We start from the raw sequence: 27,837 nt of genomic DNA on the forward strand, positions 1-27,837 counted from the left end.
GATGCAATTTGTGATTTTTCTGAACATATTTTTGTGCTCATCGATTGGTACGCCTAGGATGCTCTCTGCTATAACTGATATAGGACTTGTAATTAATGAAGCTCTTCTACAGAATTTCTTGACTTCTTCACGAACTTTAGCATCCAGACAATGGAAAACCCAAGTAACCTCCCACAGTTCAAGAATGGGTTACAGAAATGAATCAACAGGAGCTAATGGAATGTGGCAAAAAAGAATGACAAACATGATACTTTATGGAAAACATGGTGTGTCCCAGACATTTCTAGGTGGCAGTAATATATTTCTAACCCCATCTTATTTCAGCTACGTGACAGACAGAGCTGCTGAAGAACTCTTATGGATACAATACTCCATTTTACTGGTATCTGGTAGACCACCACCTGTTTTTTCTCCGTGCTTTCCATTCTTTTCCTTCTCATTCTCCCTTTTACTTCATATTTTCTATTACTAATTTTACTTCTTTTTGTATCATCTCAATATTAAATGGATAGAAGCTTTTCATCCAATGATGATTCTTGTATCTCTTTATACATGACTCTTAGCATTACTACATTTGTTTGTGGGACCATTTAGATGACAATTCCACTTGATAACCTACATATGTTTGGAGGTCATCTTGAGATTCAGTACATCAATGATATTGCTTATCTGCTAGTTTCAAGGTCTTCCACTTGCGGACATCACCTTTCTTTATTATAGCTCAATCGCCATCTTTTTTTATTAAAAACTACTGCCTTTTGTTTTACGTTTCATTATTCTGTTTAATGAAAAGATCTAATAAAGCAAAAAAACCAAAAGCATAATTAAAAGGATTGTCCAGCCTTAGGGTAAAACTGTGCCGTCATTGTATGACTGCAGGTAGTCTCCAGTCACTATGACAGTGTGCATGCTGTGAGGATTTTCTGTTAACGGGAAGCAGGCGGGTACATGACCGCAAGTATATGATTTGCATACATTGCAGTCATGTGCAGACTAGACGTGCATGGACTTGCTCAATACAAGTGTATTGAGCAAGGTTAGACACGTCTAGTCGGGATGTGGTCACAAATAAACAAATAGCATAGCTGCTCACATGACAGCCCGCTCCTGGTGCCAGAGAATAGTGTGTGCTGTGAGGATTCACAAGTCTGCAGGGAGAGTGACTTGTACCCCAAGACTGGACAACCTATTTAAAGTAGAATTCTTCGAACACACCCCAAAACTTTTAGAAACTCTCCCCACAAGATAAAAGGACACAACATAAAATGTGTGTAGATTTATTGCAGCAGAAACATTTCAGTGCAACAAAGCAATGGAAAAAAAAACCAAAACAAAAACAAATGAAAAACACAGGCTCTTGCTCACAGTTCTGCTTCAGGTGTGTCGCTCCCAGACACCCAAATTGCAGCAATGCATCAGTCCACTAGAGAGCCTAGAAAGCGGGAGCAGATCTTGTGCACAACACAAGTCTCCCTTTGGGTAGATGCTAAGGCAAATCATCAATTTTCTACAATTGTGCCATTCTGCGCTGTCCTGTCAGTTTGTATACAAACTCTGAAAAAGCTAAAAAGTCACTGGAAGTGTACAATCTGTTTGCCACTAGCCCCAATTGTGCCTTTATTTAGTGCTACCAGGAGGGGGGAGGGGTGGGCTTGTAAAGATTAAAAGGATTATGGTGTTTGGAATAAAAAAATAAAAATAAAAAAAAGAGAAATATATAGTTTTCATATTGCATTAGCACCGTTATTCATGGGCATTGTTCTCCAGGTGACAGGAGAATACTTAGGAAAAAAAAAAAAAAAAAACAAGTAAAAGATGCGTTAAACATCTACATGGCAACCTCAAGTTGCTGAAGAGAGGTATTCGTTCTTTGCTGCCTGTATGATGTGCAATATAATGCAACACAAACATAAAATACAAGGGGGGGGGGGACAAATGATAAAAATCACAGGTTTTCCTGACAGGAAAGGAGTTCAGCCAAAAATTAGATGATCCTAATGCTCTTCAAAAACAGGTACCTTTAGAAAAGGAGCTACAAGGGCTGAATTCTTTGAAAGAGTAGATATCAGAGTATGAGGTTTGATGCACATCAATTTATATATGGAATCAGAAAAATCATGGCACTCCAAAGGCAAGATAGTCATGTTCTTTGCAACTTATGAATATGTAAGGCTTGTGGTGCTTCACTCCAATCGGTCATCTTCTACTTAGACCAAAATCTTCCCGTGGTAATGGATTCTCTTCATCTATACAATGACGCCATGATATGTTCAAGGAAGGGATACCCTCCGACTGAGGATCATACACTTTCACTGGCAACTTGCTCAGAGAAAGTCAAAGACCCCCGAATTCTTGGCTGCTTAATAAAAGAAACACAGTTGTAAAGGGGGAAAAAAACTAAAGTAAATCCATTCCATTACTGGCGTTTCTTTTTAAACAGATGCAATATTAATTTGTTAAAATCAATCTGTTACAAAAGCCAAGCAACCAGGCAAGAACGTGGCCAGCCTCTTCCATCTGCACAAACATACAGTCTGGAGCGGGGTCTCATAGATTAGGTGCATGATTAGTGGCTAGTGTGAGGGTCCGTGCGAACATCACACATACATCTTAGCGGAATCGTGCTGGCCTTTCCATTTCTGTACTTAGTATCAGGATGTAAATAATAGTTAGAACATTTTCAGAAAACAAAACTTGCTAAAAACAGGGCCGATGATGGAAATTTTGCTCACATAACATCCACAAAGAACTCACTGGGATTGCCCATAGCCATGCGGAAAGACTGTCTACTAGCGGTGAGTTCAGGTGGGATGGAGGCTAAATCACGGCCTGGTGGGGCTCCTGGAGGGCCCAAGATTTGGGGTGGAGCCGGCATCATCATCATTGGGGGGCCATAAAGAGGAGGAATTCCAGGAGGACCATATGACTGGTGTGTATGGTGGCTCCTTATGCTGTGTGCTATGGAGTGGTGGCTCCTGTGGCTGTGCTCACTTGCTGGTACCGAGCGCTCACTTGCTGCTCGGTCTCTTCGTAGACTGCTACGTGTAGTGTGGTCCGACTCACTTCCACTCCCTCCAGATTTAGAGTCACCAGTTTTAGGGTCTTTCCTCTTTTCGGTACTACTGCGGTTGGAGCCACTACTTCTACTACCTGCAATAGACAAACAGAAAAACAAGATATTTTAGACTCCAAGGGAAAGAAATTGCACCTAATCAGTCTATGCTTTTCAATTTTTCAGAGGGTTAGGAATGAAACCCTGTAGAACAGGAAGCAGTAAGTTGTAATTAGAAGCAAACCCTTAAAAGTAGACATGGTCAAAAAATATTTAGAAATAGAATATACGTTAACAATGGAGCCTCACGGATATGTTCATCGCTACAGATAAATTATAATTGACCAGCCTTCTGCACCTCTCATGCTATGACGGAAAGTGGGTTTAAAGGAGATTTCTGAAAAATTAACATTTATGTGTCATCATTGGGAGTGCTACATCCAACACCCCCACTGATCAGCTGTATCCCATGCAGGCTGCTGATGGAACTGCTCAGTTGTGGAGCTGCACAGCTCTATCAACTGCATAGTGGGTGTGGATTGGTACTGCACAGCTGACCCCCACTCATCCCAATAGGGGGTGGATGTGCAGTACTTGGCAGTGGCGACTATGCAGTTCACGGAGCTGTGCAGCTCCACAATTGAGCAATTTCTTCCGTTGTCAGCACCGGGAACAGCAGATTAGTGTCAGGTCGGGTGTTGCACCACCAACTATAAGGGTAAGTGCACACGTTGCAGATTTTGATGCGGATCCGCGGCGTTTTTTGGATGCGCAGAATTGCATCAAATCTGCATTGTAGTGCACAACCAATGTTAATCTATGTGAAATTGACATTTGGTGTGCACATGCTGCGGGAAAAAGGACGGAATCGCAGCGTGTTATTTTCCGCAACATGTCAATTCTTTTTGCTGATCTGCAGCGTTTCTGTACCCATTGACTTCCATTGTGTCGGGCCAATCCGCAGCAAAACCGCAGGTTTAAAAAAGATCTGAGGTTTTGCTGAGGATGCGCCGGCAAGAAACGCTGCAGATCGGTAGGGGGAAGAGTGCGTGTCAGCGGGTGCGTGTAGACACTCATCGTCAGATGGGACTACTAGTCCCATCCGGCTACGCATGCTACAGTGACAGCTAGCCGGATGATTGGACAGTAGTAGTCCCATCATCCGGCTACTGTATTAAAGTGTAAAAAAAACAACATACACACATGTAGACATACAGTACATACAACTTGCAGCACATACTCCCCAATCACCTAGTCCCCAAAGCCCTCAATCACCTGGAAAAAAAATAAAATAAAAAAACCAACAATGTACTCCCTGATCTGATTTAATCTATTTAATAACAAGTGTCCCATGACCAGCTCCCGTTGAGAGCTCCAGGGGCTCCAGGATAGAATGACGTAATGTATCCTTCCGCACTGTATCCCTATGCCGCTGTGAGTACAGTATAGTTCAATAAACATAAGGATGAATTACCTCAGGGAGATCAAAACATCCAACACCGCAGAGACACCATCATGTGTTTCTCAACGCAGTGATCTAGAACACTGCCCCCATCCCTTATGAGAAATATGCAAATGCATGTAGAAAAGTCGCGAAGACACCATCACGTGTTTCTCAGCGCAAGCAATAAATAGCCAGGTCTTTCACCGGGAAGGAACAACCACAGGAAGGGCAGCATCCAAAAAGGAAAACCGCCTATGCCAAAACATGGTATCCATCCACAGACAGCTGTTTCGGGGTATTTGCCCCTCATCAGTGTGGAGTAGGAAACTGGCTATTAGGAGCAGTGCCTAGTAAAAGGCTTTTCTACAGTATAGTTCATACGGTCACTTGCGGCACCGCTACGTTGGAAAATTCTCACACAGCAGTGTCGTAAAGTTAGAATACCATTGAACCCTCAGTGATAACACTGCAGGAGCCACTGTCTTATGTCAGTGTGTCACTGGAGGACGTACAGAGCAGTCACATCTCCTGATGTGACTGCTCTATAGGGGAGATCGTCGTTGGACACTCAATATTTTATGGACTGCGTCTGACAGGGAGTAATTGTGTTGGTTTATTATTTTATTAGCATAGATTGGCCGAACAATAAAGATGGCAAAACTGTGTGGTATTTTATTCCATTAAAATACTTTATTTTGCATGTGTGTGTGTGTGTGTTTATTTTTTTTCTTATTGAAGCCTGTCCATTACTAAGCCGGCTTGATGTCACCTTACAATTCAAAGGTAGCATCAACCCCAACTATTACCCCATATGCCACCGCTACAGGGCAGTGGGAAGAGAGAGGCTAAGTGCCGGAATTGGCGCATCTTACAGATGCGCCATTTCTGGGTCGGCTCTGTGCTGGTGTTTCTAGCCGGGGTGGGGGGGGCAATAACCATGGTCCCTCTCTAGGCTATAAATATCAGCCCGCAGCTGTCTGCATAGCCTTTTCTGGCTATTAATTATAGGGGGGGCCCCACGTCATTTTTATCTATTTTTTTAGGGGGGTTGTCCCCCTATATTAACAGCAAGTAAAGGCTAAATATACAGCTGCGGGCTGATATATTAACCACTTCCCAGGCTATAAAAATCGGTTCCCAGTCACTGGTTTTCCCTCTGTGGCGCTGAAAATTGCGGCATTTTTTTTTAATAAGAAACAGATATTGCGTTTAAAGCCGGGGTAACACTTGAGAAGCTCGCACGAGTCTCGCACCTCAATACCCAGCACTGCCGCCGACAATGGAGACTGGAGCGTGCAGCTGCATGTATTTTTATGTAGCTGAGCGCTCCGATCCCGAGTGCGGGCAGCAGTGTCGGGTATTGAGGTGCGAGACTCTTGAGTTTCTCGCAAGTGTGACCCCAGCTAATGCAGATTGTGTGTGTGTGTGTGTGTGTGTGTGTGTGTGTGTGTGTGTCTCTCTCTTTATTTACCCTCTTTATGTACCATTTTATTATGTTTATTACTAAACATTGGGCTTGGTATTTATCTATCCATCTATCTATAAATCTCTCTATTCATCATCTCTCTATAGATCTATTTATAGATCTATCTTTCTGTGTGTGTAAACATTTTTCAATGGAGTATGTAAAGGAAGTGGTTGGATAAGAAATGACATCACAACTTTTTTCTGTTCAATCATAGATCTTTAGTTAGCTTCCAAAAACGCATACAAATCCGCATGAAAAAAACGCATGAAAATCCGCATCAAAAACACATTTTCTGCCAGAAGATGCAGAATCGAGCAGAAACTTCCACGGGCAAATCTGCAACGTGTGCACATACCCCAAGGATAGGCCATCAATGCTTAATGTGTGAAGTCCCAGACAACCCTTTTAAGGTTGGAGGAATTTCATGCAAAATAATGCTACAAGGATAACAATACTTAAAGACATTTGAGAATCGCGTTATATAGCATGTTTAAAAAGGCTTTAATAAAGCGTTACCTTCACTGTGCTGACTGCCAGCACTACCACCTCCATAGCTATATCCAGGTTCTGGAAATCCTGGGTGTGGGCTATAAGGATGAGGCAATGGGTACTGATACTGAAACGCCATGGGCCAGGGAGCCGCTCCAGGATGTGGAAGTGGAGCCAGTGTGTCCTGATCAGATGTCCCACTGGAACCGTCATGATCATTTAGGGAAAGATTTGCCATATCTAATGAATAGAGAGAAACATTTTAACTCTGACATTAGCATATATGTGGTTCACAGAGAAGATAAAATACCAGCTGAACCAGCGCCATAGGGAAGACCATGTTTCATCACATCAGGATTAGGTGTTTAATGACATGTGCTTTTTAAAAAGCTTTCAGTTTCTATTATTGATTCCCATCATGCTCAGTTTTGTAGAATAAATCAATACAGTGTAAGGATTCCAAATCTACAACAAGCAGAATATGAGCTCCTATTAGTACTGTATGTCACAGATTAATTGTATTTTCCCCTCTGGTCACAATTCAGAACTGGCTCTAAAGACTCAAAGTGTTGAAGTTTTGTATATAAATTCTATTTAAGGTTTGCCCCAACACTACTTAGAAGTATTGATGAGTAAATGTCCTTGGTAAGGTGTAATCCGAGCATGATCGGGTGCTGAGCGACTTCGGCGTGCTCAAAAAATATGTTTGAGTCCCCACGGCTCCATGTCTCGTGGCTGTTTGACAGCTGCAACACATGCAGGATGTGGCTATCAAACAGCCACGAAATATGCAGCTGCGGGGACTCAAACATATTCTTCAAGCACCCAGTGATGAAAAAAATAAATCTCTTATTTATATGGAGCGGTGGTTGAGCTTACACTTTACTTCTCTTTTCATTGTCTAAGACGGATGAAGGTAGCGCAGTATAGAACGTAGCTATCAGTTTTCAAAAGACAATGTACAAGATTGACCACATCTCCATCAAAATCTTCCATACAGTGGAGGTGCGGTGAGAACAAATGGGAAGAGTGGCCCCTCCAGACCCCATATTTATCACCTAAATACAAAATGCCCTTTTTAAGTACCAATGAACAAAAGAACACATCCTGTTAGAAGAGAATTATGAAGAATATACTTATGTAATGCAATACACATGAGCTTTGGTGGGATAATGGATCGGTACATACTGCCACAAAGATCTCCAAAAATGTAGTAACACTGCTCAGAGAACGTAATTTTATTGACTGTATGGCGGATATATCCAGCTTTCAGAAGATTGCTTGCATATTTCCTTGCTTCCCGGCGATCTGTGAAGCCCTCTACATGATTATACAGCCAGTCTACTACGTCAGAACCTGAAAGCAGAAAGGTCAGCAATGGAATTATGATGAATTACCATTGTTTGTTTCCCCATCTCACTGTGGTTAATTAAATATATGAAAAACTGACCAAGATCAGCATGGGATGATGGACAAAGAAAACACTTACTACATGATAAATAGTCACCATTATTGTAGATACTCCTTACTCACCGATGAAAGCATTGGGGATGGTAATTTTTAGCCACATCCTATCCCGCACCTCCAAACCAGATTCTGGTGAGCTCATTGCTTTCACAATTGTCACCATGTCGCTATGTATGGACAGCTGAAAGTCATCAAAGCCTTAGAGAAGACAAACAGATGATTGAGATGTAATGGCTGCTTCACATTTCTTTGGCAAAAGTTTGTTTGGTCTCTAGATAAAAATTAGCGATTTGATGGCCATAACACTTTTTTTATCTTATATGTGGCATACAAAGTGGAACCTGCCAGACTCCATTATAAATCGATGGGGGTCAACCGTTCACTGGTCTGACATTGCACTCTGGAATCCATCCCATAGAGTTAATGTGAACAGAGCCAAAAAGTAAGACCTGATATCAGTGTCTGTGGACTAGAAGTAATAAACGTATTACACTTACGCTCAGTTTCAGGTATAGAGCTGGTAATGGAGGAGCTGGTTGAAGTTATTGTGCTCATAGATGGACTCATTCCATAGGCTGGGTAGGTACCGGTCATTGCTGCTGTATGAGAAACCCAAGCTGCTGGGTCAATAGGCCTAATTGGTTCACCTAATGGGGAAAAATGGCGTAATAATTGAGGTAAAAAAAAAAAAAGAGGACTAAAGTTTATAAAGGGAGCAATGGGGTATATACAAAACAAAGTGAAAGCAGTTGTCCCCTGTAGGCTAACACTTGTCTTTGGTGTTAAAAAAACAACAACAACAAAACAATAAAAGAAAAAAAAGTCTTAATTGTGCTATACTTCCCTGGGTCCAGCGGTGAGTCTACGCCAATACCCCCACTGTCTAGCGTGAGTCTACGCCAATACCCCCACTGTCTAGCACAGGCTGCAGCACCGATAACAGAAGGAGAGAGAGGGAGGGAGGGAGGGAGGGAGGGAGGGAGGGAGGGAGGGAGGGAGGGAGGGAGGGAGGGAGGGAGGGAGGGAGGGAGGGAGAGAGAGAGAGAGAGAGAGAGAGAGAGAGAGAGAGAGAGAGAGAGAGAGAGAGAGAGAGAAGAGAGAGAGAGAAGAGAAGAGAAGAGAAGAGAAGAGAAGAGAGAGAGAGAGAGAGAGAGAGAGAGAGAGAGAGAGAGAGAGAGAGAGAGAGAGAGAGAGAGAGAGATTTCTCATTTACTGAGAAGAAAATGGATTTCCAATGCAACGTTAGAAGATCACCTGTTTTCTTCAAAAGACCGTCGCCATCTTGTGGTTGGCATGGCTTTTTATGGCTCCTTTTGCTGCACGCAGCACTCCAATCTATATGTGGTCTGGTTCTCTCTTCTAAATACTGCTCTATATCTTCTAAACAGTGATCTTGTGATAAGCAAGATTACGCAGTTCAGGTAAAAAAAAAAAAAATGGGGGAATGAAAAGTGTAGTTACTCACCGATAACGGTGTTTCTCAGAGCCCATGACAGCACTACCAGAGAGAGAGGGGATCCGCCCTTCAGGGACAGGAAACCTACAGGATAAAAGGGCGGTACCTCTCCCCTGCATCAGTTTTGTTTACAGAGCATCGGAGGTCCTCCAGGTTAGTCACAACACCACAAAAAATATGCAATTTAATCATAATGCTTAACAGTGAACACCGTGTCTATATGTAAAAACCACTTCACACAAATAATGTGCTCACCGCACACGTGATGAGGGGGGGAATAAGCAGGTGCTGTCATGGGCTCTGAGAAACACCGTTATCGGTGAGTAACTACACTTTTCTCAGTCGCCCATGACAGCACTACCAGAGAGAATTACAGAGATCATTGCTTAGGGAGGGACCACAGCCTGCAGAACCCTTCTCCCGAAGGTTAGGTCAGACGAAGAGGCTAGGTCTAAGCGGTAGTGTCTGAAGAAGGTTGAAGGTGATGACCAGGTGGCCGCCTTACAGATCTGATCTAATGGTACCTCTGACCTTTCGGCCCAGGAGGTCGCCATAGCCCTTGTAGAATGTGCCTTCAGTCCTTGCGGAATGGCGTTCCCGGAGGATGAGTACGCCAAAGCTATTGAGTCTGTGACCCATCGAGCTATAGTGCCCTTAGAAGCTTTGAGTCCTTTCCTGGGTCCCTGGAAGCAGATAAAAAGAGACCCTTCCTTTCTATACTGCTGGGTGATTTTTATGTATTGGACCAGGCACCTTTTAACGTCTAGTGTATGGAATTTCTCTTCCTTCTTATTTTTAGGGTTTTGACAGAAAGAAGGAAGGATTATTTCTTGGGATCTATGGAATGTTGATGCAACTTTCGGTAGATAGGAAGGGTCTGTTTTTAATATAACTTTATCATCCAGAATTTGTGTAAATGGAGGGTTTACGGACAGGGCTTGGAGGTCACATCCTACGGGCCGAGGTCAGGGCTATTAGGAGGGCCATTTTAAGAGAAAGAATTTTAAGGGGTACCGATTCTATGGGCTCAAACGGGAAGTCTGTTAAGGCTGACAGAACTAAGTTCAGATCCCAGGTTGGTAACCTACTTATAGTTAGCGGTTTAGACCTTGCGGCTGCTCTGATAAACCGTATAACCCAAGGGTTGGCTGCTATGTTCTCACAGTATAAAGCTCCTAGAGCTGCTATCTGTACCTTTAAGGTACTTACCGAAAGGCCTAAGTCTAAGCCCTTCTGTAGAAATTCTAGTATTTCAGATACTGGAACACCATCTTGCAATTTTACCCCAGAGGAGGACAACATTTTTTTCCATGTTTTGCCGTATATTTTTGTGGTCACAGGTTTTCTACTTTTCATTAGTGTAGACACTAGCTTGTCAGAAAACCCTCTTTCCCTCAATAGTGACCTCTCAAAAGCCACGCTGTCAGATGGAGATTTTCTGATTGAGGGTGGAACACCGGTCCCTGAGACAGGAGGTCCGGAAGATCCGGAAGCACCCAGGGATCGGTGATTGATAACATCCTCAGCCATGAAAACCAGGCTCTCTTGGGCCAGAAGGGGGCTATCAAGATGAGTCTGGATTTGTCCTGCCTGATCTTTCTCAGAACTGCTGGAATGAGAATAGTAGGGGAAAATGCATATGTTAGGGTCTGTGTCCAGGGTATTGTGAATGCATCCACAGCCTGAGGATTCCCCCTGGGATCTAGGGAACAGAAAGTTTCCACTTTCTTGTTGTGCATATTGGCAAAGAGGTCTATTACAGGGATCCCCCATAGATCTGTGATTTTGTTGAATATGCCCTGATTTAGAGACCACTCCCCCTGCTTTAGTAGGGTACGACTCAGAAAGTCCGCTTTTTGGTTTTCCACCCCCTTTATATGTAGGGCTGATAGGGACAGGAAGTTGTTTTGTACCAGGCTGAAAATTTCGAAGGTGGTTTCCATTAATGATTGAGACCTGGTACCCCCCTGGTGGTTTAAGTAAGCTACTACTTTGTTGTCCGAGAATACTCGGACATGATGGCCTTGCAGTTGGTCTAGGAAGTACAGTAGTGCGTGGTTCACAGCCCTCAACTCTTTTTGATTTGAGGAAGATCTGAGCTCCTGAATTGTCCATATCCCCTGAGTGACTCTGTCGTCTAGGTGAGCCCCCACCCTGTGGGACTTGCGTCTGTGGTAACTATCTGAGATGCCTCTGTTACCCAGGGAATCCCTTTTGATAAGTTGTTGGGATTCAGCCACCAGCCCAGGGAATGAATAGTGGGTAAACTTAGAGTCATTCGATTTTCTAACCGTCCTCCTAGTATTTTTTGGTTCCTTAAAATATCCCACTGAAGTGTCCTTGTGTGGAGCTGTGCCCACTGAACCGCTGGGAGACAGGCCGAGAGGGACCCCAGTAATGACATTGCCTTCCTTAGAGTCATGGTAGGGTTTAAACGCGCTTGTGACACTAGGTGGATTATGTTTTGTTTTTTCTTGTCTGGTAGGTAACAAACCTGAGAACTTGAGTCCAGGATGAGACCCAAGAATTCTTGAACCTTGGTTGGTTCCAGTTTTGATTTTTGGAGGTTCACCAGCCAGCCTAATTTTGTTAAGGTGTCTATGACTCTGTCGCATTGTTGACGGCAGAGTTCGGCCGAGTTGCTCACAATCAGAAAATCGTCTAGATATGGAATAATCAAGACGTCTTCCTCTCAGATGTGCCATCATCTCCGCTATCAACTTTGTGAAGATGCGGGGAGCAATTGATATGCCAAAGGGAAGAGCCCTGTATTGGTATTCCCTGGTCTGTCCTTTTATGACTACTGCCAGTCTGAGGAATTTCTGAGAGGTCTTGTGGATGGGGACGTGATAATATGCGTCGCTGAGATCTAGAACTATCATAAAACAGTTGGGAAACAGATTTTTTTATCGTTGATTTTATTGACTCCATTTTGAATCTGTAGTTTTTTACATAGGTATTCAACTTCCGTAAGTTTATTATAGTTCGGAAGGTTCCGTCCGGTTTGGGAACCAGGAACAATGGAGAGTAGAATCCCTTCCCTCTCTCCAGAGGGGGGACTTCTTGGATGACAGCTTTGTTTACTAGTTTTACAATTTCTAGTTCTAGAGCTTCTTGTTGTTGAGATGATCTCAGCGGTGTTACCACATAATTCCGTGGGGGTAGGGATAAAAATTCTATGCGAAGCCCTTCTCCTATTAATTTTAATATCCAAGGGCTGGTCGAAATTTTCTCCCAGGCCGGGAGGAATTGAGTCAATCTCCCTCCCACCCTGGGGAAGACGTCACTTGGGGGGGGGTTTCTATCTCGAGGGGAGTTACCAAAGAGGAAACCTCTGTCTTTCCTCCTTCCGTCATCCCATCGGTTTTGCTCCCTAGGTGGTCTCCTCCTAAAAAAAATTTCTGTTCCGAAAGGGCCGTTTATTATATGTTGGGGCCAGGATGGGAAAACCTTTCTTTTTATCACCTGCTTTTTGCAGGATGTCGTCCAAAGTCTCTCCAAAGAGGAATTTACCTTCACAGGGGATTGAACACAGTTTGTGTTTAGTTTGTAAATCCCCCGGCCAGCTTTTTAACCATAGGGTTCTACGTGCCGCATTTGAGAGAGCTGCTGATTTAGATGTTAATTTGATGGAGTCAGCTGAAGAGTCTGCCAAGAATGCCGCGGCTCCTCTAATCATAGGGATGGAGTCTAAAATTTTATTCCTAGGGACCCCATCTCTAATCTGTTTCTCTAAGTTGTCGACCCAAATCATTAAGGAACGTGACGTACATGCCGCTGCTATAGTTGGCCTTAAGCATCCTCCGGCTGACTCCCAGGCCCCTTTAAGAAAGGTATCTGCTCTTTTGTCAAGAGGGTCTTTCAAGGTTCCCATATCCTCGAATGGTAATGCGAACTTTTTCGAGGCCTTAGCTACCGCAACATCGAGTTTGGGGGCTTTATCCCACGAAACCGAAGCTTCTTCTTCAAAGGGGTATTTCCTTTTAATAGAGGGAACCGATGCATTTTTTCTCTCAGGTTTCTCCCACTCCTTCTTAATTAACGTTTGAATATTTTCATTAAGGGGAAATACCTTACGCTTTTTTTGGGAAAGACCACCAAACATAATGTCCTGTACCGTTTTATCAGGACGAGGATCTAACACCCCCATCGTCGATCTTACAGCCTTTACTAGGCCGTCAACCTCATCTAGGGGGAAGCAATGACGACCCCCACTTTCACTGTCTGAAGAGGAGAGGGATGAATCTTGCGTATCCGAGTTTTTACTCTCGGAGCTAGAAGAGTCGGAATTTCCATCAGGAGCTGATTTCTTAGTAGATCTCCTGTCGCTTTTAAGGGAGTTAAACACCGTCTCAACCTCCGCTTTAATTACAGAGCGTAACTCAGAGGCGAAGTTCGGGGTCTCCTCACAGAGGATTCGCTCAATACAGGAGTCGCATAATTTCTTCTCCCAGGACTGTGGTAATGCTTTCTCACATAAGGGGCATGTTCTATTTTTCATCTTTCCCGTTCTCTTCCTTGCCTAAGATAAGGGAGAAGGGGAACCCCAATTACAAAAAATGAGCTTTCACGAAGATCACTCACCAATCTGACGCAGCCACAGGTACCGGTTCTGGAGGAGGGGTAGGATCCTGAGGCGTATGATCCGTGGCCGGCCGCAGGTTTACCGCACTGGAACTACATGGTGTGGAATGGCTACTGGATCGGGAACTTCGGTTGCTTGCAGAAGTTCTCTTCCCCTGGGCATCTGGTTTCTGGCGCTGACGATGGCGCTGCTGCGGTGGCGGCGGTGGCTGGAGCTGCTGATCGCTGTCTTCCATCTTGGAACAGCATGCAGCAAGGGTCTGTCAAGTGCACCTTCTTTTTAAAGGGTGGCGCTTGGTCCCCTCCCCCTGTGGCTGCTCTGTTTGGGGGAAGCGGTTTTTTTTTTTTCGTTTCTAGACACTGCGCATGCGCGCGCAGCCAGACGACCCGGAAATGAAGGATTCCGGTTCCGGGGCAGCGCCATCTTGGTGTAGCCATTTACCTCACTGCCCCCGAACCGGAAGTTCCTCCACTACTTCCGGTGCGGCGCCATCTTGGATCCTGGCGTCCTGCGGCAGTGTGCTAGAGCGCTCCAACTCCTATCCGGAGTGGCGGCGGCGCTTCCCCCCGCTCACGCTTCCGGACCCCTCGGTCGAAGTCGTGGCGGCCTCGGATACCGGACCAGCCGTGGCAGGGGCCTCCCCGCCGCCAGAACTCGGACTGGCCGGTTCCGGATCTTCGCCAGGTTAGTCTTCCGGTCGTCCATGCCAGGTACCGTCCGAGAAGGTTCCCCGTCAGGGACAGGAAACCAAACTGATGCAGGGGAGAGGTACCGCCCTTTTATCCTGTAGGTTTCCTGTCCCTGAAGGGCGGATCCCCTCTCTCTCTGGTAGTGCCGTCATGGGCGACTGAGAAAGAATCATTGTGCTACTGTGGCGGGTTACAGTTTATTAATGCAGGTGTAATTAATGCTCCGCTTCAAGTAATATTCTAAGGTGAGCTCTCAATGGGATCACAGCATAGAGCAGTGTTTCGAAGCATGGTAGGCATGGAGGGTAAAGCGCAGCCGAGGGTCACTGGCACCGACATTAATAAAGTAAAGCTATGGTGCCAACAGTAGCATGGAGATTTTCCTTCATTCCCCTATCCAGAACATGATCTCTCTGCCCTATTAAGCAAGATCTTGCAATAACTTGCAAGAAAATGCCATTTATGAGAGAGAAATCGCATACAGTGCTGGGGAGTGACATAGCACCGCCAGGCATCCTGGGAAATCCTAGTCTGGCTGCTACTTTCAGCAGAAAGTCTGCAATTTGCATTGTATGTAAATTATTTCCCCAAATGACTTGTTAAACACAAAAATTGCATTTTTTAGGAATTTAAAAAAAATCTAATATATATATATATATATATATATATATATATATATATATATATATATATATATATATATATATATATATATATATATAAATAATCACACACATTATTATATATATTGTATACATACACACACAAATGCATATATTTAATTTACTTAATTAATCTGATGATTGGTACTTTCGATGCACTCCACACAATGGTAAGACATTATGCAGTAATCTACCTCTATGGTGGCTGCAAGAAGTCGGAGTGTAGTGCCTTAGAGGGGGTCATTAAAGATGCACAAAAGGATCACTCAGAATAGAATTTTGAACCCATTACATGAGAGATATGGATTGGCTGGAACTTACTTCTTGGCAATGTAAAGCAACCGCGAGGAGAGGGATCCCAACACTTAGCAACAGTAAGAGTAATGGGCCTGCAAGAGAAAAATGTAAGGATACTTATTATACTAGGAAAATTTCAGCGTATCAAACTAAAAGGGTTTTTAAAAGTGGTCTCCAAGTCTTTAAAAGGGCACCTCCAATCCTGAATTTCTCAAGAGCTCTTTATTTAAAGGGGTAATAACGTTTCCTCAGGGTACCGTCACACAGTGGCATTTTGATCGCTACGACGGCACGATTTGTGACGTTCCAGCAATATATCCGTGACGTTCCAGCGATCTCGCTGTGTCTGACACGCTCCTGCGATCAGGGACCCCGCTGAGAATCGTACGTCGTAGCGGATCGTTTGAAACTTTCTTTCGTCGTCTAGTGTCCCGCTGTAGCGGCATGATCGCATGGTGTAACAAAGGTGTGCACGATATTGTATACGATGTGCGCATAGTAACCAACGGCTTCTACATCGCACATACGTCATGAAATTATCGCTCCAGCGTTGTACATTGCAAAGTGTGACAGCAGTCTACGACGCTGGAGCGATATTGTTACGATGCTGGAGCGTCACGGATCGTGCCATCGTAGCGATCAAAATGACACTGTGTGACGGTACCCTCACTTTCATCCTCTTTATTAAGGAAATAAATTCAGGATTTACTTAGGAGGAAAATCCATTTAAAGGAGCACTCCGGTGATTTTTTTCCCCTCGCTTTGTTAGCAGCAATATACTCTATGGTCGCCATCTTCTGTGGTTACTGACCTGCCGCATCATACAAAGCATCTGCTGTGTGGAGCGGAGGTCACGTTTTACATTTTCTTAATACAAATGGAGTTCACAGTCTCAGGCTTGCACAGAGACCGTACCCTCCAACTCCACACAGAATACACTGTGATCCGGCAGGTTACAATGCAGTCTCACGGTGTCGGAATAGATGGAAGCGCAGCTGAAGACTGCAGAAGACCGCAAATGCAAGTATGTTACTACAATTATTATATATACACACACACACACACAGACATCACTGCTACCAAAAGGGATTATATTATAATTCTACTTTACCCCTGCATTCATTTGTCTCTGCAATGTATAAAAAGCTGGAGGGCTTTTCTTTTTTTTTTTGAGATTTCCGCAAATCAAATTGTTCAAATTTGCCAGCACCTGCTAATTTTATTTAATTTGCATCAAATCCTTCATCTCTACCAGGGACTCTGAGAAGAAGAGAGCAGCGGTTTCTCTTTTGCTGGCTACACAGCACTCAGCAAGTGACATGCAGGGAACAGAGGATTCTAGAATCTAGTGATGATCACACGATCGCCAAGTGTCACCAAAGCATAGCAGATCACTTCTGCCAGTGAAGCCCAGCACAGCAGGGGGCTGATTTCCCCTGTAACTGAAGACCTTATGGATAAAAAACAAAAAATGTTCCCCAGAGATTTATGATCTCTTTGGAGACAAATTGTGTAAAAAATAAAACATGAATGAAACATATGAGGGGAAAAAAAAAAAAAAAGGTAAAAAAAAATGTCATATATAGAACATTTCATTACATAAATAACAAAAAAAACACGTTAGAGATCCATGTGACCGTAATGACCTAGAGAATTTATTTTACGGGACATTTGGTGGGGAAATTTCAACAGTAATCAATATAAAACAAAAAAATATATTTTTTTCTATATTTGCATATCAAAGAAAAATTATATATTATTTACATAGTAGTTTATATGGACAACAAAACAGCCCTAAAACATTACAATTTGTCCCACATTAATGAAGGAACCATATTGTCACTTGAATGTAAAACTAAACAAAAAACAACGAACCAGTCATTAAAGGGTCGTCCATCACTCAGATAACCCTTTCCCAATATTATTCTGTAAAATAGCCTGTACTCACTGGTGGTGCCATTCCAATGACACCGGTGCTGGTCTGCCATGACGTTATGTCACATGAGCCCTGCAGCCAGAGTCTGTTAATGAAACACTTCACTGTGGCTTCTTTCAGCCGTAACCGAGATCCAGAGCACGGTAAGTCAGACAGCAGCATCAGCTCTCACTTTTTCTGGACGTCAGTTTCATCCATGGAAGGTGGGAGTGACGTGGCTCATTAGCGGCCACTTAATGGCTGCGGGGCTCATGTGACATAACGTCACACGAAAGCAGGGAAAGTCAGAGGAGAGGACAAACTATTTTACATGGATTGGGAAGCGGTTGCCACGAGTAGTGGACAACCCCTTTAAGGCTTTTTCAGGCCCTGTCAACAAGAAGTTGATTTTATAACCTTTGAACCAAAATGGAGATTGATGGGAGTTACACCAGAATGATGTATTTATTGCCATACTTATGAATGCCCAAAGACATATTAAAATAAGTATACAAATATGCAAAGCCATCACTCTGGCATGTGTGTCTAGTAACTCATATCATACCCCCCCACAAAAAAAAACAAAAAAATGACCGGATTCCCATGGGAAAGGATATGCTGCAAACAAACTGTCGAACCACGGAGTGATAATGCTTTTACTTTAGAAGTAACCATCGTTTTAATTTTTTTTTCTTTTTTCAGAAAATAGTACATTTGAAAATCAGAACCTTTGTAATGTATCTTACCAGAAAGATGAGTTTTCTATGGACTGATCATTCTTAATATTCACAGGTAAAACCTGTTTTGAGTGAAGACACATTATTGATTGAGGTAAATGACAGCTGGTGCTCATAAACTTCTATGGAGATTGTGTGCCTCTAGCTGCCGCTTCCCCCTCTATAGAATTTTACAAGCGCCAACTGTCATCTCTCAGTACGGTACTCTGAACATCTGTCTTTACTGAATAAAGATTGTACCCGAGAATTCAAGGTGAAAAATCAGTCGGAGGATGATAAAGAATCAGATTTATCTAACATATTACAAAGTTGCTTACTTTCATGTGCGCTTCTGATTTTTGGAAACAACAATTAAAACGCCTGTTACTCCTTAATTAAACTCCCTTACCTGGTTAACACTGTGGTTAAAGGGTCATAGATACCTGAAGAAATGCCAAGTGACAAGATTTTGTGCAGATAAGCCCCCGTTACACTATAGAGGTGTATTTCACATAAAGCACAGGTAACAAGACCGTCATACTGTGACGCAGGACTAAAGTGCTTGATAAGACGGGCTTACCCTGGCTTGTGCACAATTTCCCTAAGGACTCTCACGGCATCATCGTTGCTCATGTTCTCAAAATTTATGTCATTGACCTGCAAAATGTAATATTTAACAAACATGTGAAACATTATGGGCAAACTGCATCATGTGCCCGTATCTGCAACATCGGTGCCCCTACAAAACCTTTCCCAGATCTAGGCAAGCACCTGCAGTAACATATCGCCTGGCTCAATTCTGCCGTCAGCAGCCACTGCTCCTCCTTTCATGATGGACCCAATGTATATTCCCCCGTCCCCGCGCTCGTTACTCTGTCCAACAATGCTGATGCCCAGGAAGTTGTATTTTTCTAATGCAACAAATGAAGATACAGTTGAATGTGATTAGAACAGATCTTCGAGGAAAAGTGAGACACGCTTTCAGGATGGTTGGCTTGGACGTACTCACCCATGTTTAGGGTGACGGTGATTATATTCAGAGACATGGTGGAGTCTGTTATGCTGCTGAATGAAGAGGACTGAAAAATAAAAAAAGTATTGCATTTTAGGGAAAGCCACAGACATTTTCTAAAGGGTTTTAGGACATCCCCCCTCAGCCTTAAAAATAATGCAACTCAATGTTCCATGGTATGGGGCCCCGGGTGTCACTGCAGTGCCATGATCAAAGAAACCAATCACTGGGTGAAGCATGGTGGAGGACACACCAAAGCTGGAACCAGTGACTTCACAGCGAACGCTGAGCACTGTACCACCAATTGGCTTACTTTAGCTGGTCCAGGGAAATACAGGGGTTATAGACTATCTATAAGCCCATTTAGTGATACGTTTGCCTCACAGGGCAAAATCAGACTGATCCGATCACGACAGTCAGCAGAGCTCTTCTGCACCTATATTTTGGTTATAGATGGGTCTTGGCACACAGGGCCACATCAGTCAAAGCTTATAAAATTCAGGAGATATCAAGCAAAAATGCAGACAACTGATGGTATAAGCCTATGTGAAGCAAGCACTTAGACTGTCACAATGTGCAAATGGGCATCAGAACAGTACATTCAAAACACTGCACAAGAGGTATATTGGTCAGATTATGGCACGAAACCATGGACCATTCTCTCCTTACCCGCTCAACGCGAGGGGCTTTTGGTTTTCTTCGGCGTCTCTTATGTCTCCTCATTAGACGAGATGCGCTGCTCTGCTCTGTGGAATTGCTGAATCTGCAATGAGGACAAAAAATATCAAAAGCATCTGGAACATATATCTGGAGTATATAACAGTTTATTTAACTATATAACAAAGCTACCCGTTAATATGGTGGATATAAAAAGTCTACACACCCCTGTTAAAAGGCAGGTTTTAGTCACAAAAAGAAAAACCTACAAGAACAATTGTTTTAGTCCTTTTTCCACCTCTGTCACCCATAATCTGTACAAATTAATTGATACACATTTGGAAAAAGAAAATAAAATTGCACTAAAATACTTTGGCTGCATAAGTGTGAACACCCTCTTATAACTGGGGATGTGGTTGCGTCCAGAATTAACCAATGGTATTTACCGTAAATTCATGTTAAACCGTAATCGGTACAGCGCTCCATCATTTATAGTAATTCTGATTAACCCCCATATAAAGTTTAGCTGTTCTAGTAGGAATTTTAGGACATTTTCTTAGATATATTCTACAGCAAAAGCCATGGTTTGAACAGCTTACAACACAGCAAAGGGATCTCATTGTTCAAAGTTACCAGTCAGTAGAAGGCTACATAAAAATCTTTCATATGATTGACCATGGAACACTAGAAAACTGTTGTCCCGTCTAAAACGGTAAAGGTACCGTTACACTAAACGATTTACCAACGATCACGACCAGCGATACGACCTGGCCGTGATCGTTGGTAAGTTGTTGTGTGGTCGCTGGGGAGCTGTCACAGACAGCTCTCTCCAGCGACCAACGATCAGGGGAACAACTTCGGCATCGTTGAAACGGTCTTCAACGATGCCGAAGTCCCCGGGTAACCAGGGTAAACATCGGGTTACTAAGTGCAGGGCCGCGCTTAGTAACCCGATATTTATCCTGGTTACCATTGTAAAAAAAAAAAAAAAAAAAAAACACACACTACACATTTACATTCCGATGTCTGTCACTTCCCCCGGCGTCAGCTTCCCTGCTCTGTGTAAGCGCCAGCCGTAAAGCAGAGTGGTGACATCACCGCTGTGCTCTGCTTTATGGCCGGCGCGGACAGTGCAGGGAAGCTGACGCCGGGGGACGTGACAGACATCGGAATGTAAGTATGTAGTGTTTTTTTTTTTTTTTTTTTACAGTGGTAACCAGGGTAAATATCGGGTTACTAAGCGCGGCCCTGCACTTAGTAACCCGATGTTTACACTGGTTACAGGTGAACACATCGCTAGATCGGCGATCCAGCGATGACAGCGGGTGATCAGCGACCAAAAAAAAAGGTCCCGATCACTCCCCACGACCAACAATTTCCCAGCAGGGGCCTGATCGTTGGTCGATGTCACACAAAGATATCGTTAGCGGGATCGTTGCTACGTCACAAAAAGCGTGACGTTGCAACGATATAGTTAACAAAATCGTTATGTGTGAAGGTACCTTAAGTCTGCAGTCACTCTGTATGGCTTTTGAAGCCCGCCCCCCCCCCCCCCATCCCACAGCGCACGCACTATGCACAGCAAGGATTTTCTGATTTCTAAGCCGGAAAAGACGGAGATGTATGCGATATGAATCCATGAATACTCCCAGGCAGAAGTAGTTTAGTGGCCGTGGCCTCGCTCCATACATTACCTAGAACTGGAGGTCCCTCATAAATCGATGAAAACACAAGAAATTTACCAAAAGGCCTACAGCAACATTAAAGGAGCTGTGGGAATTTCTTAAAAGTACTGCATGTGAAAAGAAGCCAACATATTCTTCATACGTCTGGCCGGAGGGGTAGAGTGGCAAAATGGAAGAGTTGCGTTTTACCTGCGGAGTAACCGCAGATTTTGTGTGGATTTCGCCTGCGTTTTTACACCAATTATGGAACAGGTGTAAAACGCTGCGTAATCTGCACAAAGAATTGACATGCTGCGGAAAATAAACAGCAACGTTTCCGTGCGGAATTTTCCACAGCAAGGGCACTGCGGAATTGGTTTTCCATAGGTTTACATGCTACTGTACAAAGCATGGAAAACAGCTGCGGATCCGCAGGGCCAAATCTGCTGCATATCCGCAGCCAAATCCGCAACGTGTGCACACACCCCAAGTGTCACATGGTCTGTCAGTATACACACACACACACACGTTCTGAGAAGTACAAGTCAGGGTTGTGCTATAAAAAACATCCCAATCTCTGATGATCCCTCGGAGCACCAAATCCATCATTATCAAATGGAAATAACATGGTACCACAAAAAACTGCCAAGAGAAGGCTGCTGACCAAAACTCTAAGCCTGGGCAAGGAGGGCATTAATTAGAAAGACAGCACAGAGACCAAAGGTAACACTAAAGAAACTGCAAAGTTCCCAGGATGGGACTGGAATATCAGTATATATACGACAACAAGCCGTGCACTCCATAGAAGTGGCCTTTATGGAAGAGCGGGCAGAAAAAAAGTATTTATTTGCACGCAAAAATTGTAAGGCTCATTTTGAGTTTGCCAAAAGACATTTGGGAGACTCCCCAAATGTATGGAGGAAGGTGCTGAGATCAGATGAGACCAAAATTGAACTTTATAGCCATAAAGGTAAACACAGTGTCATCACCCAAGAACATCATCCTCACAGTGAAACATGGTGGTGGCAGCAGGAACAGGGAAAATGGTCCGAGCCAAAGAGAAGATGGATGGTGCGAAATGCAGGGATATTCTTGAGCAAAACTTGTTTCAGTCTGTCAGGGATTTGAGACTGGGACGGCGGTACACCATCCAACAAAACAATGGCCTAAAGCCTACTGCTAAAGCAACACCCAAATGGTTTATGGGGAAACGTGTAAATGTTTTGGAGTGGCCTAGCCAAAGCCCAGACCTTAATCCAATTGGGAATCTGTGGTCAGACTTGAAGATAGATTGTACAGGTAAACTCATTTTATGTTTTCGAAAGATCCAACTTTTATGTATGTGGACATACCAAATTTGCCTTTGATTTTTTAATATTTATTTTTAAGCCCTTCAGGCCAAGGCCATTTTTGATTTTTCCTACCCATCTTTCAAGAGCCATAACTTTTTTTATTTTTACGTCAATATAGACATATGAGGGCTTGTTTCTTTGCAGGACGAATTGTATTTTTGAATTACACCATTTATTTTACTATATAGAGTACTGGAAAATGAGAAAACAATTTCAAGAGCGGTGAAATCGTAAAAAAAAAAAAAAATGTGCAGTTTCACAACTGTTTTACCATGTTCACAATATAGTAAAACTGATCTTCCACTGATTCTCCAGGTCAGTATGAGTAGGCAGATAACAAAATACCGATGTAATCGACTTGCTTTATAATTTAAAAGATAAGAAATTTGAGAGAAGCAATACCAAATTTGTTTTATTTTTAATGACTCATAAAGGGGGCAATTTGAACTGTGCTACACATAGCAGGTCTTTAGCACTTATGTATAGCAGAAATCATCTCCTATGAATGCCAGCCACGAGCTGGCGTTCACAGGAGATTCACAATAACAGACACGGGGGTCTTCTGCTGTTTCCCAGCTGTTATGACAACCTATCGGTGCCCCCCAATCACGTGACAGGGGAGCAAATGGGCAGAATTGGTGACACGCTTCCAGGTGGCGAGTGTTAAATCCTAATGTCCAGAAACTGACAGCGGGCTATAATTGGTTATCTAAGACTTCTGCAGCTTTTATAAGGCACATGACAGATAATTAAATCAGCTGCCAGGAGCAGGAAAATAGGAAGGCTCAGCGCCGGAGCCCGCATCAAAGCTGGGGACACAACATATTAGGTAAATGTATGTCGTATGTTGTGAAGGGTTTGAAAGGGGGAAAAGGACAGGGATTGTCAATTTTTGAAAAACTTTATTTTTTAGTACAGTCAGGGAACTTGACCCTGCAATCATTGGATGGTTTATTCTATACACTGCAGACTGCTACTGTACCGTATTGTACAGCCGTATATAGTAAAAATTACATTCTACACAAGAGGACTAATTTGGCAGTCATCCCCCCGACTCCTTACCACGATAGCCCTGCAATCAGGCATGTGTTTACCAGCAGTCATGCCATTTACGGTAAATGCTTCTGTCAGTTAGAGAATCAACATTTAAATTGTTAAAGGGAACCTGTCAGCGGGATTGTGCTCACTAACCTACAGTGTCAGGTCGGCGCCATTATACAGAAAAAAAATGATACCTGGGTTGATGAAATCTGTCTTGTGGTTGTTGTTTAACTCAAAACTAGAAGTAAAGATTAATGTGGAGGGGAGGGGTGTCTATGTGGTGCTCTGCTTACATATGCATCTATATGGACTTCTAGATCACTGATCCTTCACTGACCCGCTCCCTATTTTACATAGTGCATATAAAATTGTTGGCTCAGAAAAAAAAGAACATTTCACTCCAGCTAAATGGTGCCAGCGGAGGCCCATGGGTTGTAGCATCTATCGCATAATGCATCAAATATTGTTGGCTTACAGAAAAAAACAAACAAAAACAACTTACCTTAAGCAAAATGGCACCGGCGAATGCACAATAGTATCTATGGCTTGCCGATAGATGCTAATGAGCAAGAATTGCTGGCACCATTTTGATACAAATCATTTTTTTACCTCCAGCAAAATGGCACCAGTGGCAGACCAGGTGCAGTAGCATCTATCGCTCGCTAATCGCTGCTACTGCGCCGCCATTTTGCTTTATGAAAAAAAAAAACATTTTGGCTGCAGCAATTTTGCTGACGTCAAGTTGTTTTTTTTTCTAAGCCAACAATATTATATGCATTATTTAAAATTTGAGGCAGGTCACTGAAGCATCAGTGACCTGTCATAAGCCACAAGGAAGAATATTAGTAATGAGCAGGTATAATCGTTGCTCGGGATTTCCCCAGTACGCTCGAGTGGTCTCCAAGCATTTGTTAGTGTTCGGAGATATAGTTTTCATCAATGAAGCTGAATGATTTACAGCTATTAGCCTGCTTGATTACATGTGGGGGTTGCCTGGTTGCTAGGGAATCTCCACATGTAATCAAGCAGGCTAATAGCTGTAAATCATGCTGCTGAGCAGTCATAAATACTCGGAGACCACCCGAGCAATGAGTACACTGGCTCATCACTAATGAATTTGTTAACAGAGCACCACAAAGCCCGCACCACAGGCAGCCCTGTTGCACAAGAATCTCATTCACTGAAAACTACAAATAAAGATTAAACAAACAACGGATTTAATTATTCGGGTATCATTGTAATCAGTATAACGATGCCAACTTGACACTGTAGGCCAGGGGTGTCAAACTGCATTCCTCGAGGGCTGCAAACAGGTCATGTTTTCAGGATTTCCTTGTACTGCACAGGTGATAATTTAATCACCTACACAAATAATGAGTTGGTGATTAAATTATCACCTGTGCAGTACAAGGAAATCCTGAAAACATGACCTGTTTGCAGCCCTCGAGGAATGCAGTTTGACACCCCTGCTGTAGGTTACTGACAGGTTCACTTTAAAATAGTAGCGATTGAAGAAAGCTCAAGCTGCTGAGACACTGCACACGTTGCGTTTTTTTTTCGCTAAAAAAACGCATAAAAACCGCATACATATGCATCCCATCATTTAGAACGCATTCCGCAATTTTTGTGCATATGTTGCGTTTTTTTCCCGCAAACAAAAAAAAAAAACACATCGCGGTAAAAAAACGCAGCATGTTCATTATTTTGCGGATTACCCACTATATTATTGCATTTGGAACCTCTGGAAAAATCTGCAAAAAAGGTACAAAAAAAAAACGCAAGAAAAACGCGCAAAAAAAAAAACGCAGGCGGATTTCTTGCAGAAAATGTCCGGTTTTGTTCAGGAAATTTCTGCAAGATATCCTGACGTGTGCACGTAGCCTTACAGGCAGATGTCAGCTCAGCTTCTGCTTGCTCCATACAAGCCGATTTGACATAGGACATAGTAAGTCATACATTGGAAAAGGGTTAAGGCCCTTTATATCTCTTTTTTGCACACTTAAGTATCAGTTTTAAAATGGTTGACTTAAAAGTCAGAAAGAAGGTCTGTTTAGTTTTATAAAAGTTGCTATGCATTTACAATTTCCATAGCGTTTCCAAAGATGGCAGCATATAGCAATCACAGTGATGCTTACAGTTTACACTTCGTTCTGATCACACCGGCTTCTCTTTGGTGCTTGTTGTATAACACACCTGTGCTCTATGGGCTCCCGAACCCTCTCCATATTGTAATGGTGCACAGCTGCACATTTATGACAGCCATCGCCAAGGGGTTAAGGTTGTTCCTCAACCATACAGAAAAATGATTCCGCCATGGTTCTTCAGAGTTCCGTTTTTGGATTGGCAGTGGCCAGAGTGGTCAGACCCTCAGCAATCAGGAAATTAAAATTTTAGCCAAATGACAGGGGATAACTTTCAAAACGGAGAATGCACTGGATTTCTGTTTCAGAAACGACACCGTATTTACTGACTGGGTCGCCCTGGCCCCACAACGTCCTCAGGTTGCAGGACTGATATCTGCTCTGGTTCCCATCAATATGACCAAATATATTCAAATGCAAAGACAGTTTCCTATCACTTCCATTCCTATGTAGGTGAAAAAAAAAATGACTTAGGAATGAAAAACCAGTAGCGTTATAGTCTGCCGTTCTATCAGACATCATTTCTGGCATATTCCGCGCAGTCCTGAATTTCTACATACCTGCTTGTAGAATCATCCTCGTCAGAATCAAAGAAGCTAGTGGAGTCCAGCTCACTGCTCATTAGGGTGGACGAGCTCTCGTATCCTCCTGTGTCCCTGCGTCTCTCCATCTTGGATGTGCCATTGAGTCTAGGAGCTGACATAAAAAAATAAATAAAATTTGTAAAAGAATAAAATAAAGGAACTTTTTGTTTAAAAGTAACCCACAAAGCGTAGGTTCTCTCAAGTAATTAGACATATTATTTCTAGATGTATACAGTAATTGCTATTTACATTCAATATTGAATGTTTATTATACAATTTTTTTTCCTGACACGTAGGCGAACTACACTGCTCAAAAAAATAAAGGGAACACTAAAATCCCACATCCTAGGTATCACTGAATGAAATATTCCAGTTGTAAATCTTTATTCATTACATAGTGGAATGTGTTGAGAACAATAAAACCTAAAAATGATCAACGTAAATCACAACTAATATCCCACGGAGGTCTGGAGTTGGAATGATGCTCAAAATCAAAGTGGAAAATGAAATTACAGGCTGCTCCAACTTCAGTGGAAATGCCTCAAGACAAGGAAATGATGCTCAGTAGTGTGTGTGGCCTCAACGTGCCTGTATGACCTCCCTACAATGCCTGGGCATGCACCTGATGACGCGGAGGATGGTCTCCTGAGGGATCTCCTCCCAGACCTGGACTAAAGCATCCGCCAACTCCTGGACAGTCTGTGGTGCAACGTGACGTTGGTGGATGGTGAGAGACATGATGTCCCAGATTTCTTCAATCGGATTCAGGTCTGGGGAACGGGCCGGCCAGTTCATAGCTGCAATGCCTTCATCTTGCAGGAAATGCTGACACTTCAGCCACACGAGGTCTGGTATTGTCCTGCATTAGGAGGAACCCAGAGCCACCCGCACCAGCATTTGGGCTCACGAGGGGTCTGAGGATCTCATCTCGGTACCTAATGGCAGTCAGGCTACCTCTGGCAAGCACATGGAGGGCTGTGCGGCCCTCCAAAGAAATGCCACCCCACACCATTACTGACCCACTGCCAAACCGGTCATGCTGAAGGATGTTGCAGGCAGATCGCTCTCCACAGTGTCTCCAGATTGTCACATGTGCTCAGTGTGAACCGGCTTTCATCTGACAAGAGCACAGGGCGCCAGTGGCAA

At 43.3% G+C, this 27,837-nt stretch overlaps 1 protein-coding gene across 3 annotated transcripts in view; it reads right to left on the minus strand.

Moving 5' to 3' along the window:
* Nucleotides 1-1,261: 1,261 nt before the first annotated feature.
* DVL3 (dishevelled segment polarity protein 3) overlaps nucleotides 1,262-27,837 on the minus strand; it is a 112,976-nt gene continuing 86,400 nt past the window's right edge. For 2 of the 3 annotated variants that reach the window (XM_069726978.1, XM_069726980.1), the window contains 12 exons: nucleotides 26,668-26,803; nucleotides 19,922-20,015; nucleotides 19,250-19,319; nucleotides 19,012-19,151; nucleotides 18,821-18,897; nucleotides 15,634-15,701; nucleotides 8,418-8,567; nucleotides 7,987-8,118; nucleotides 7,642-7,809; nucleotides 6,481-6,693; nucleotides 2,755-3,150; nucleotides 1,262-2,356 (listed from right to left, as the gene is read on the minus strand). In XM_069726978.1, the coding sequence (XP_069583079.1) occupies nucleotides 2,325-2,356; nucleotides 2,755-3,150; nucleotides 6,481-6,693; nucleotides 7,642-7,809; nucleotides 7,987-8,118; nucleotides 8,418-8,567; nucleotides 15,634-15,701; nucleotides 18,821-18,897; nucleotides 19,012-19,151; nucleotides 19,250-19,319; nucleotides 19,922-20,015; nucleotides 26,668-26,803 (1,676 nt within the window). In that variant the 3' untranslated portion in view covers nucleotides 1,262-2,324. Of the gene's footprint in view, nucleotides 2,357-2,579; nucleotides 3,151-6,480; nucleotides 6,694-7,641; nucleotides 7,810-7,986; nucleotides 8,119-8,417; nucleotides 8,568-15,633; nucleotides 15,702-18,820; nucleotides 18,898-19,011; nucleotides 19,152-19,249; nucleotides 19,320-19,921; nucleotides 20,016-26,667; nucleotides 26,804-27,837 lie in introns of those variants that run through there. The other variant, XM_069726979.1, reaches the window with a different exon arrangement.

The sequence above is a fragment of the Ranitomeya imitator genome, chromosome 5 (genome assembly GCF_032444005.1).
Source record: "Ranitomeya imitator isolate aRanImi1 chromosome 5, aRanImi1.pri, whole genome shotgun sequence".
Taxonomy (NCBI): domain Eukaryota; kingdom Metazoa; phylum Chordata; class Amphibia; order Anura; family Dendrobatidae; genus Ranitomeya; species Ranitomeya imitator.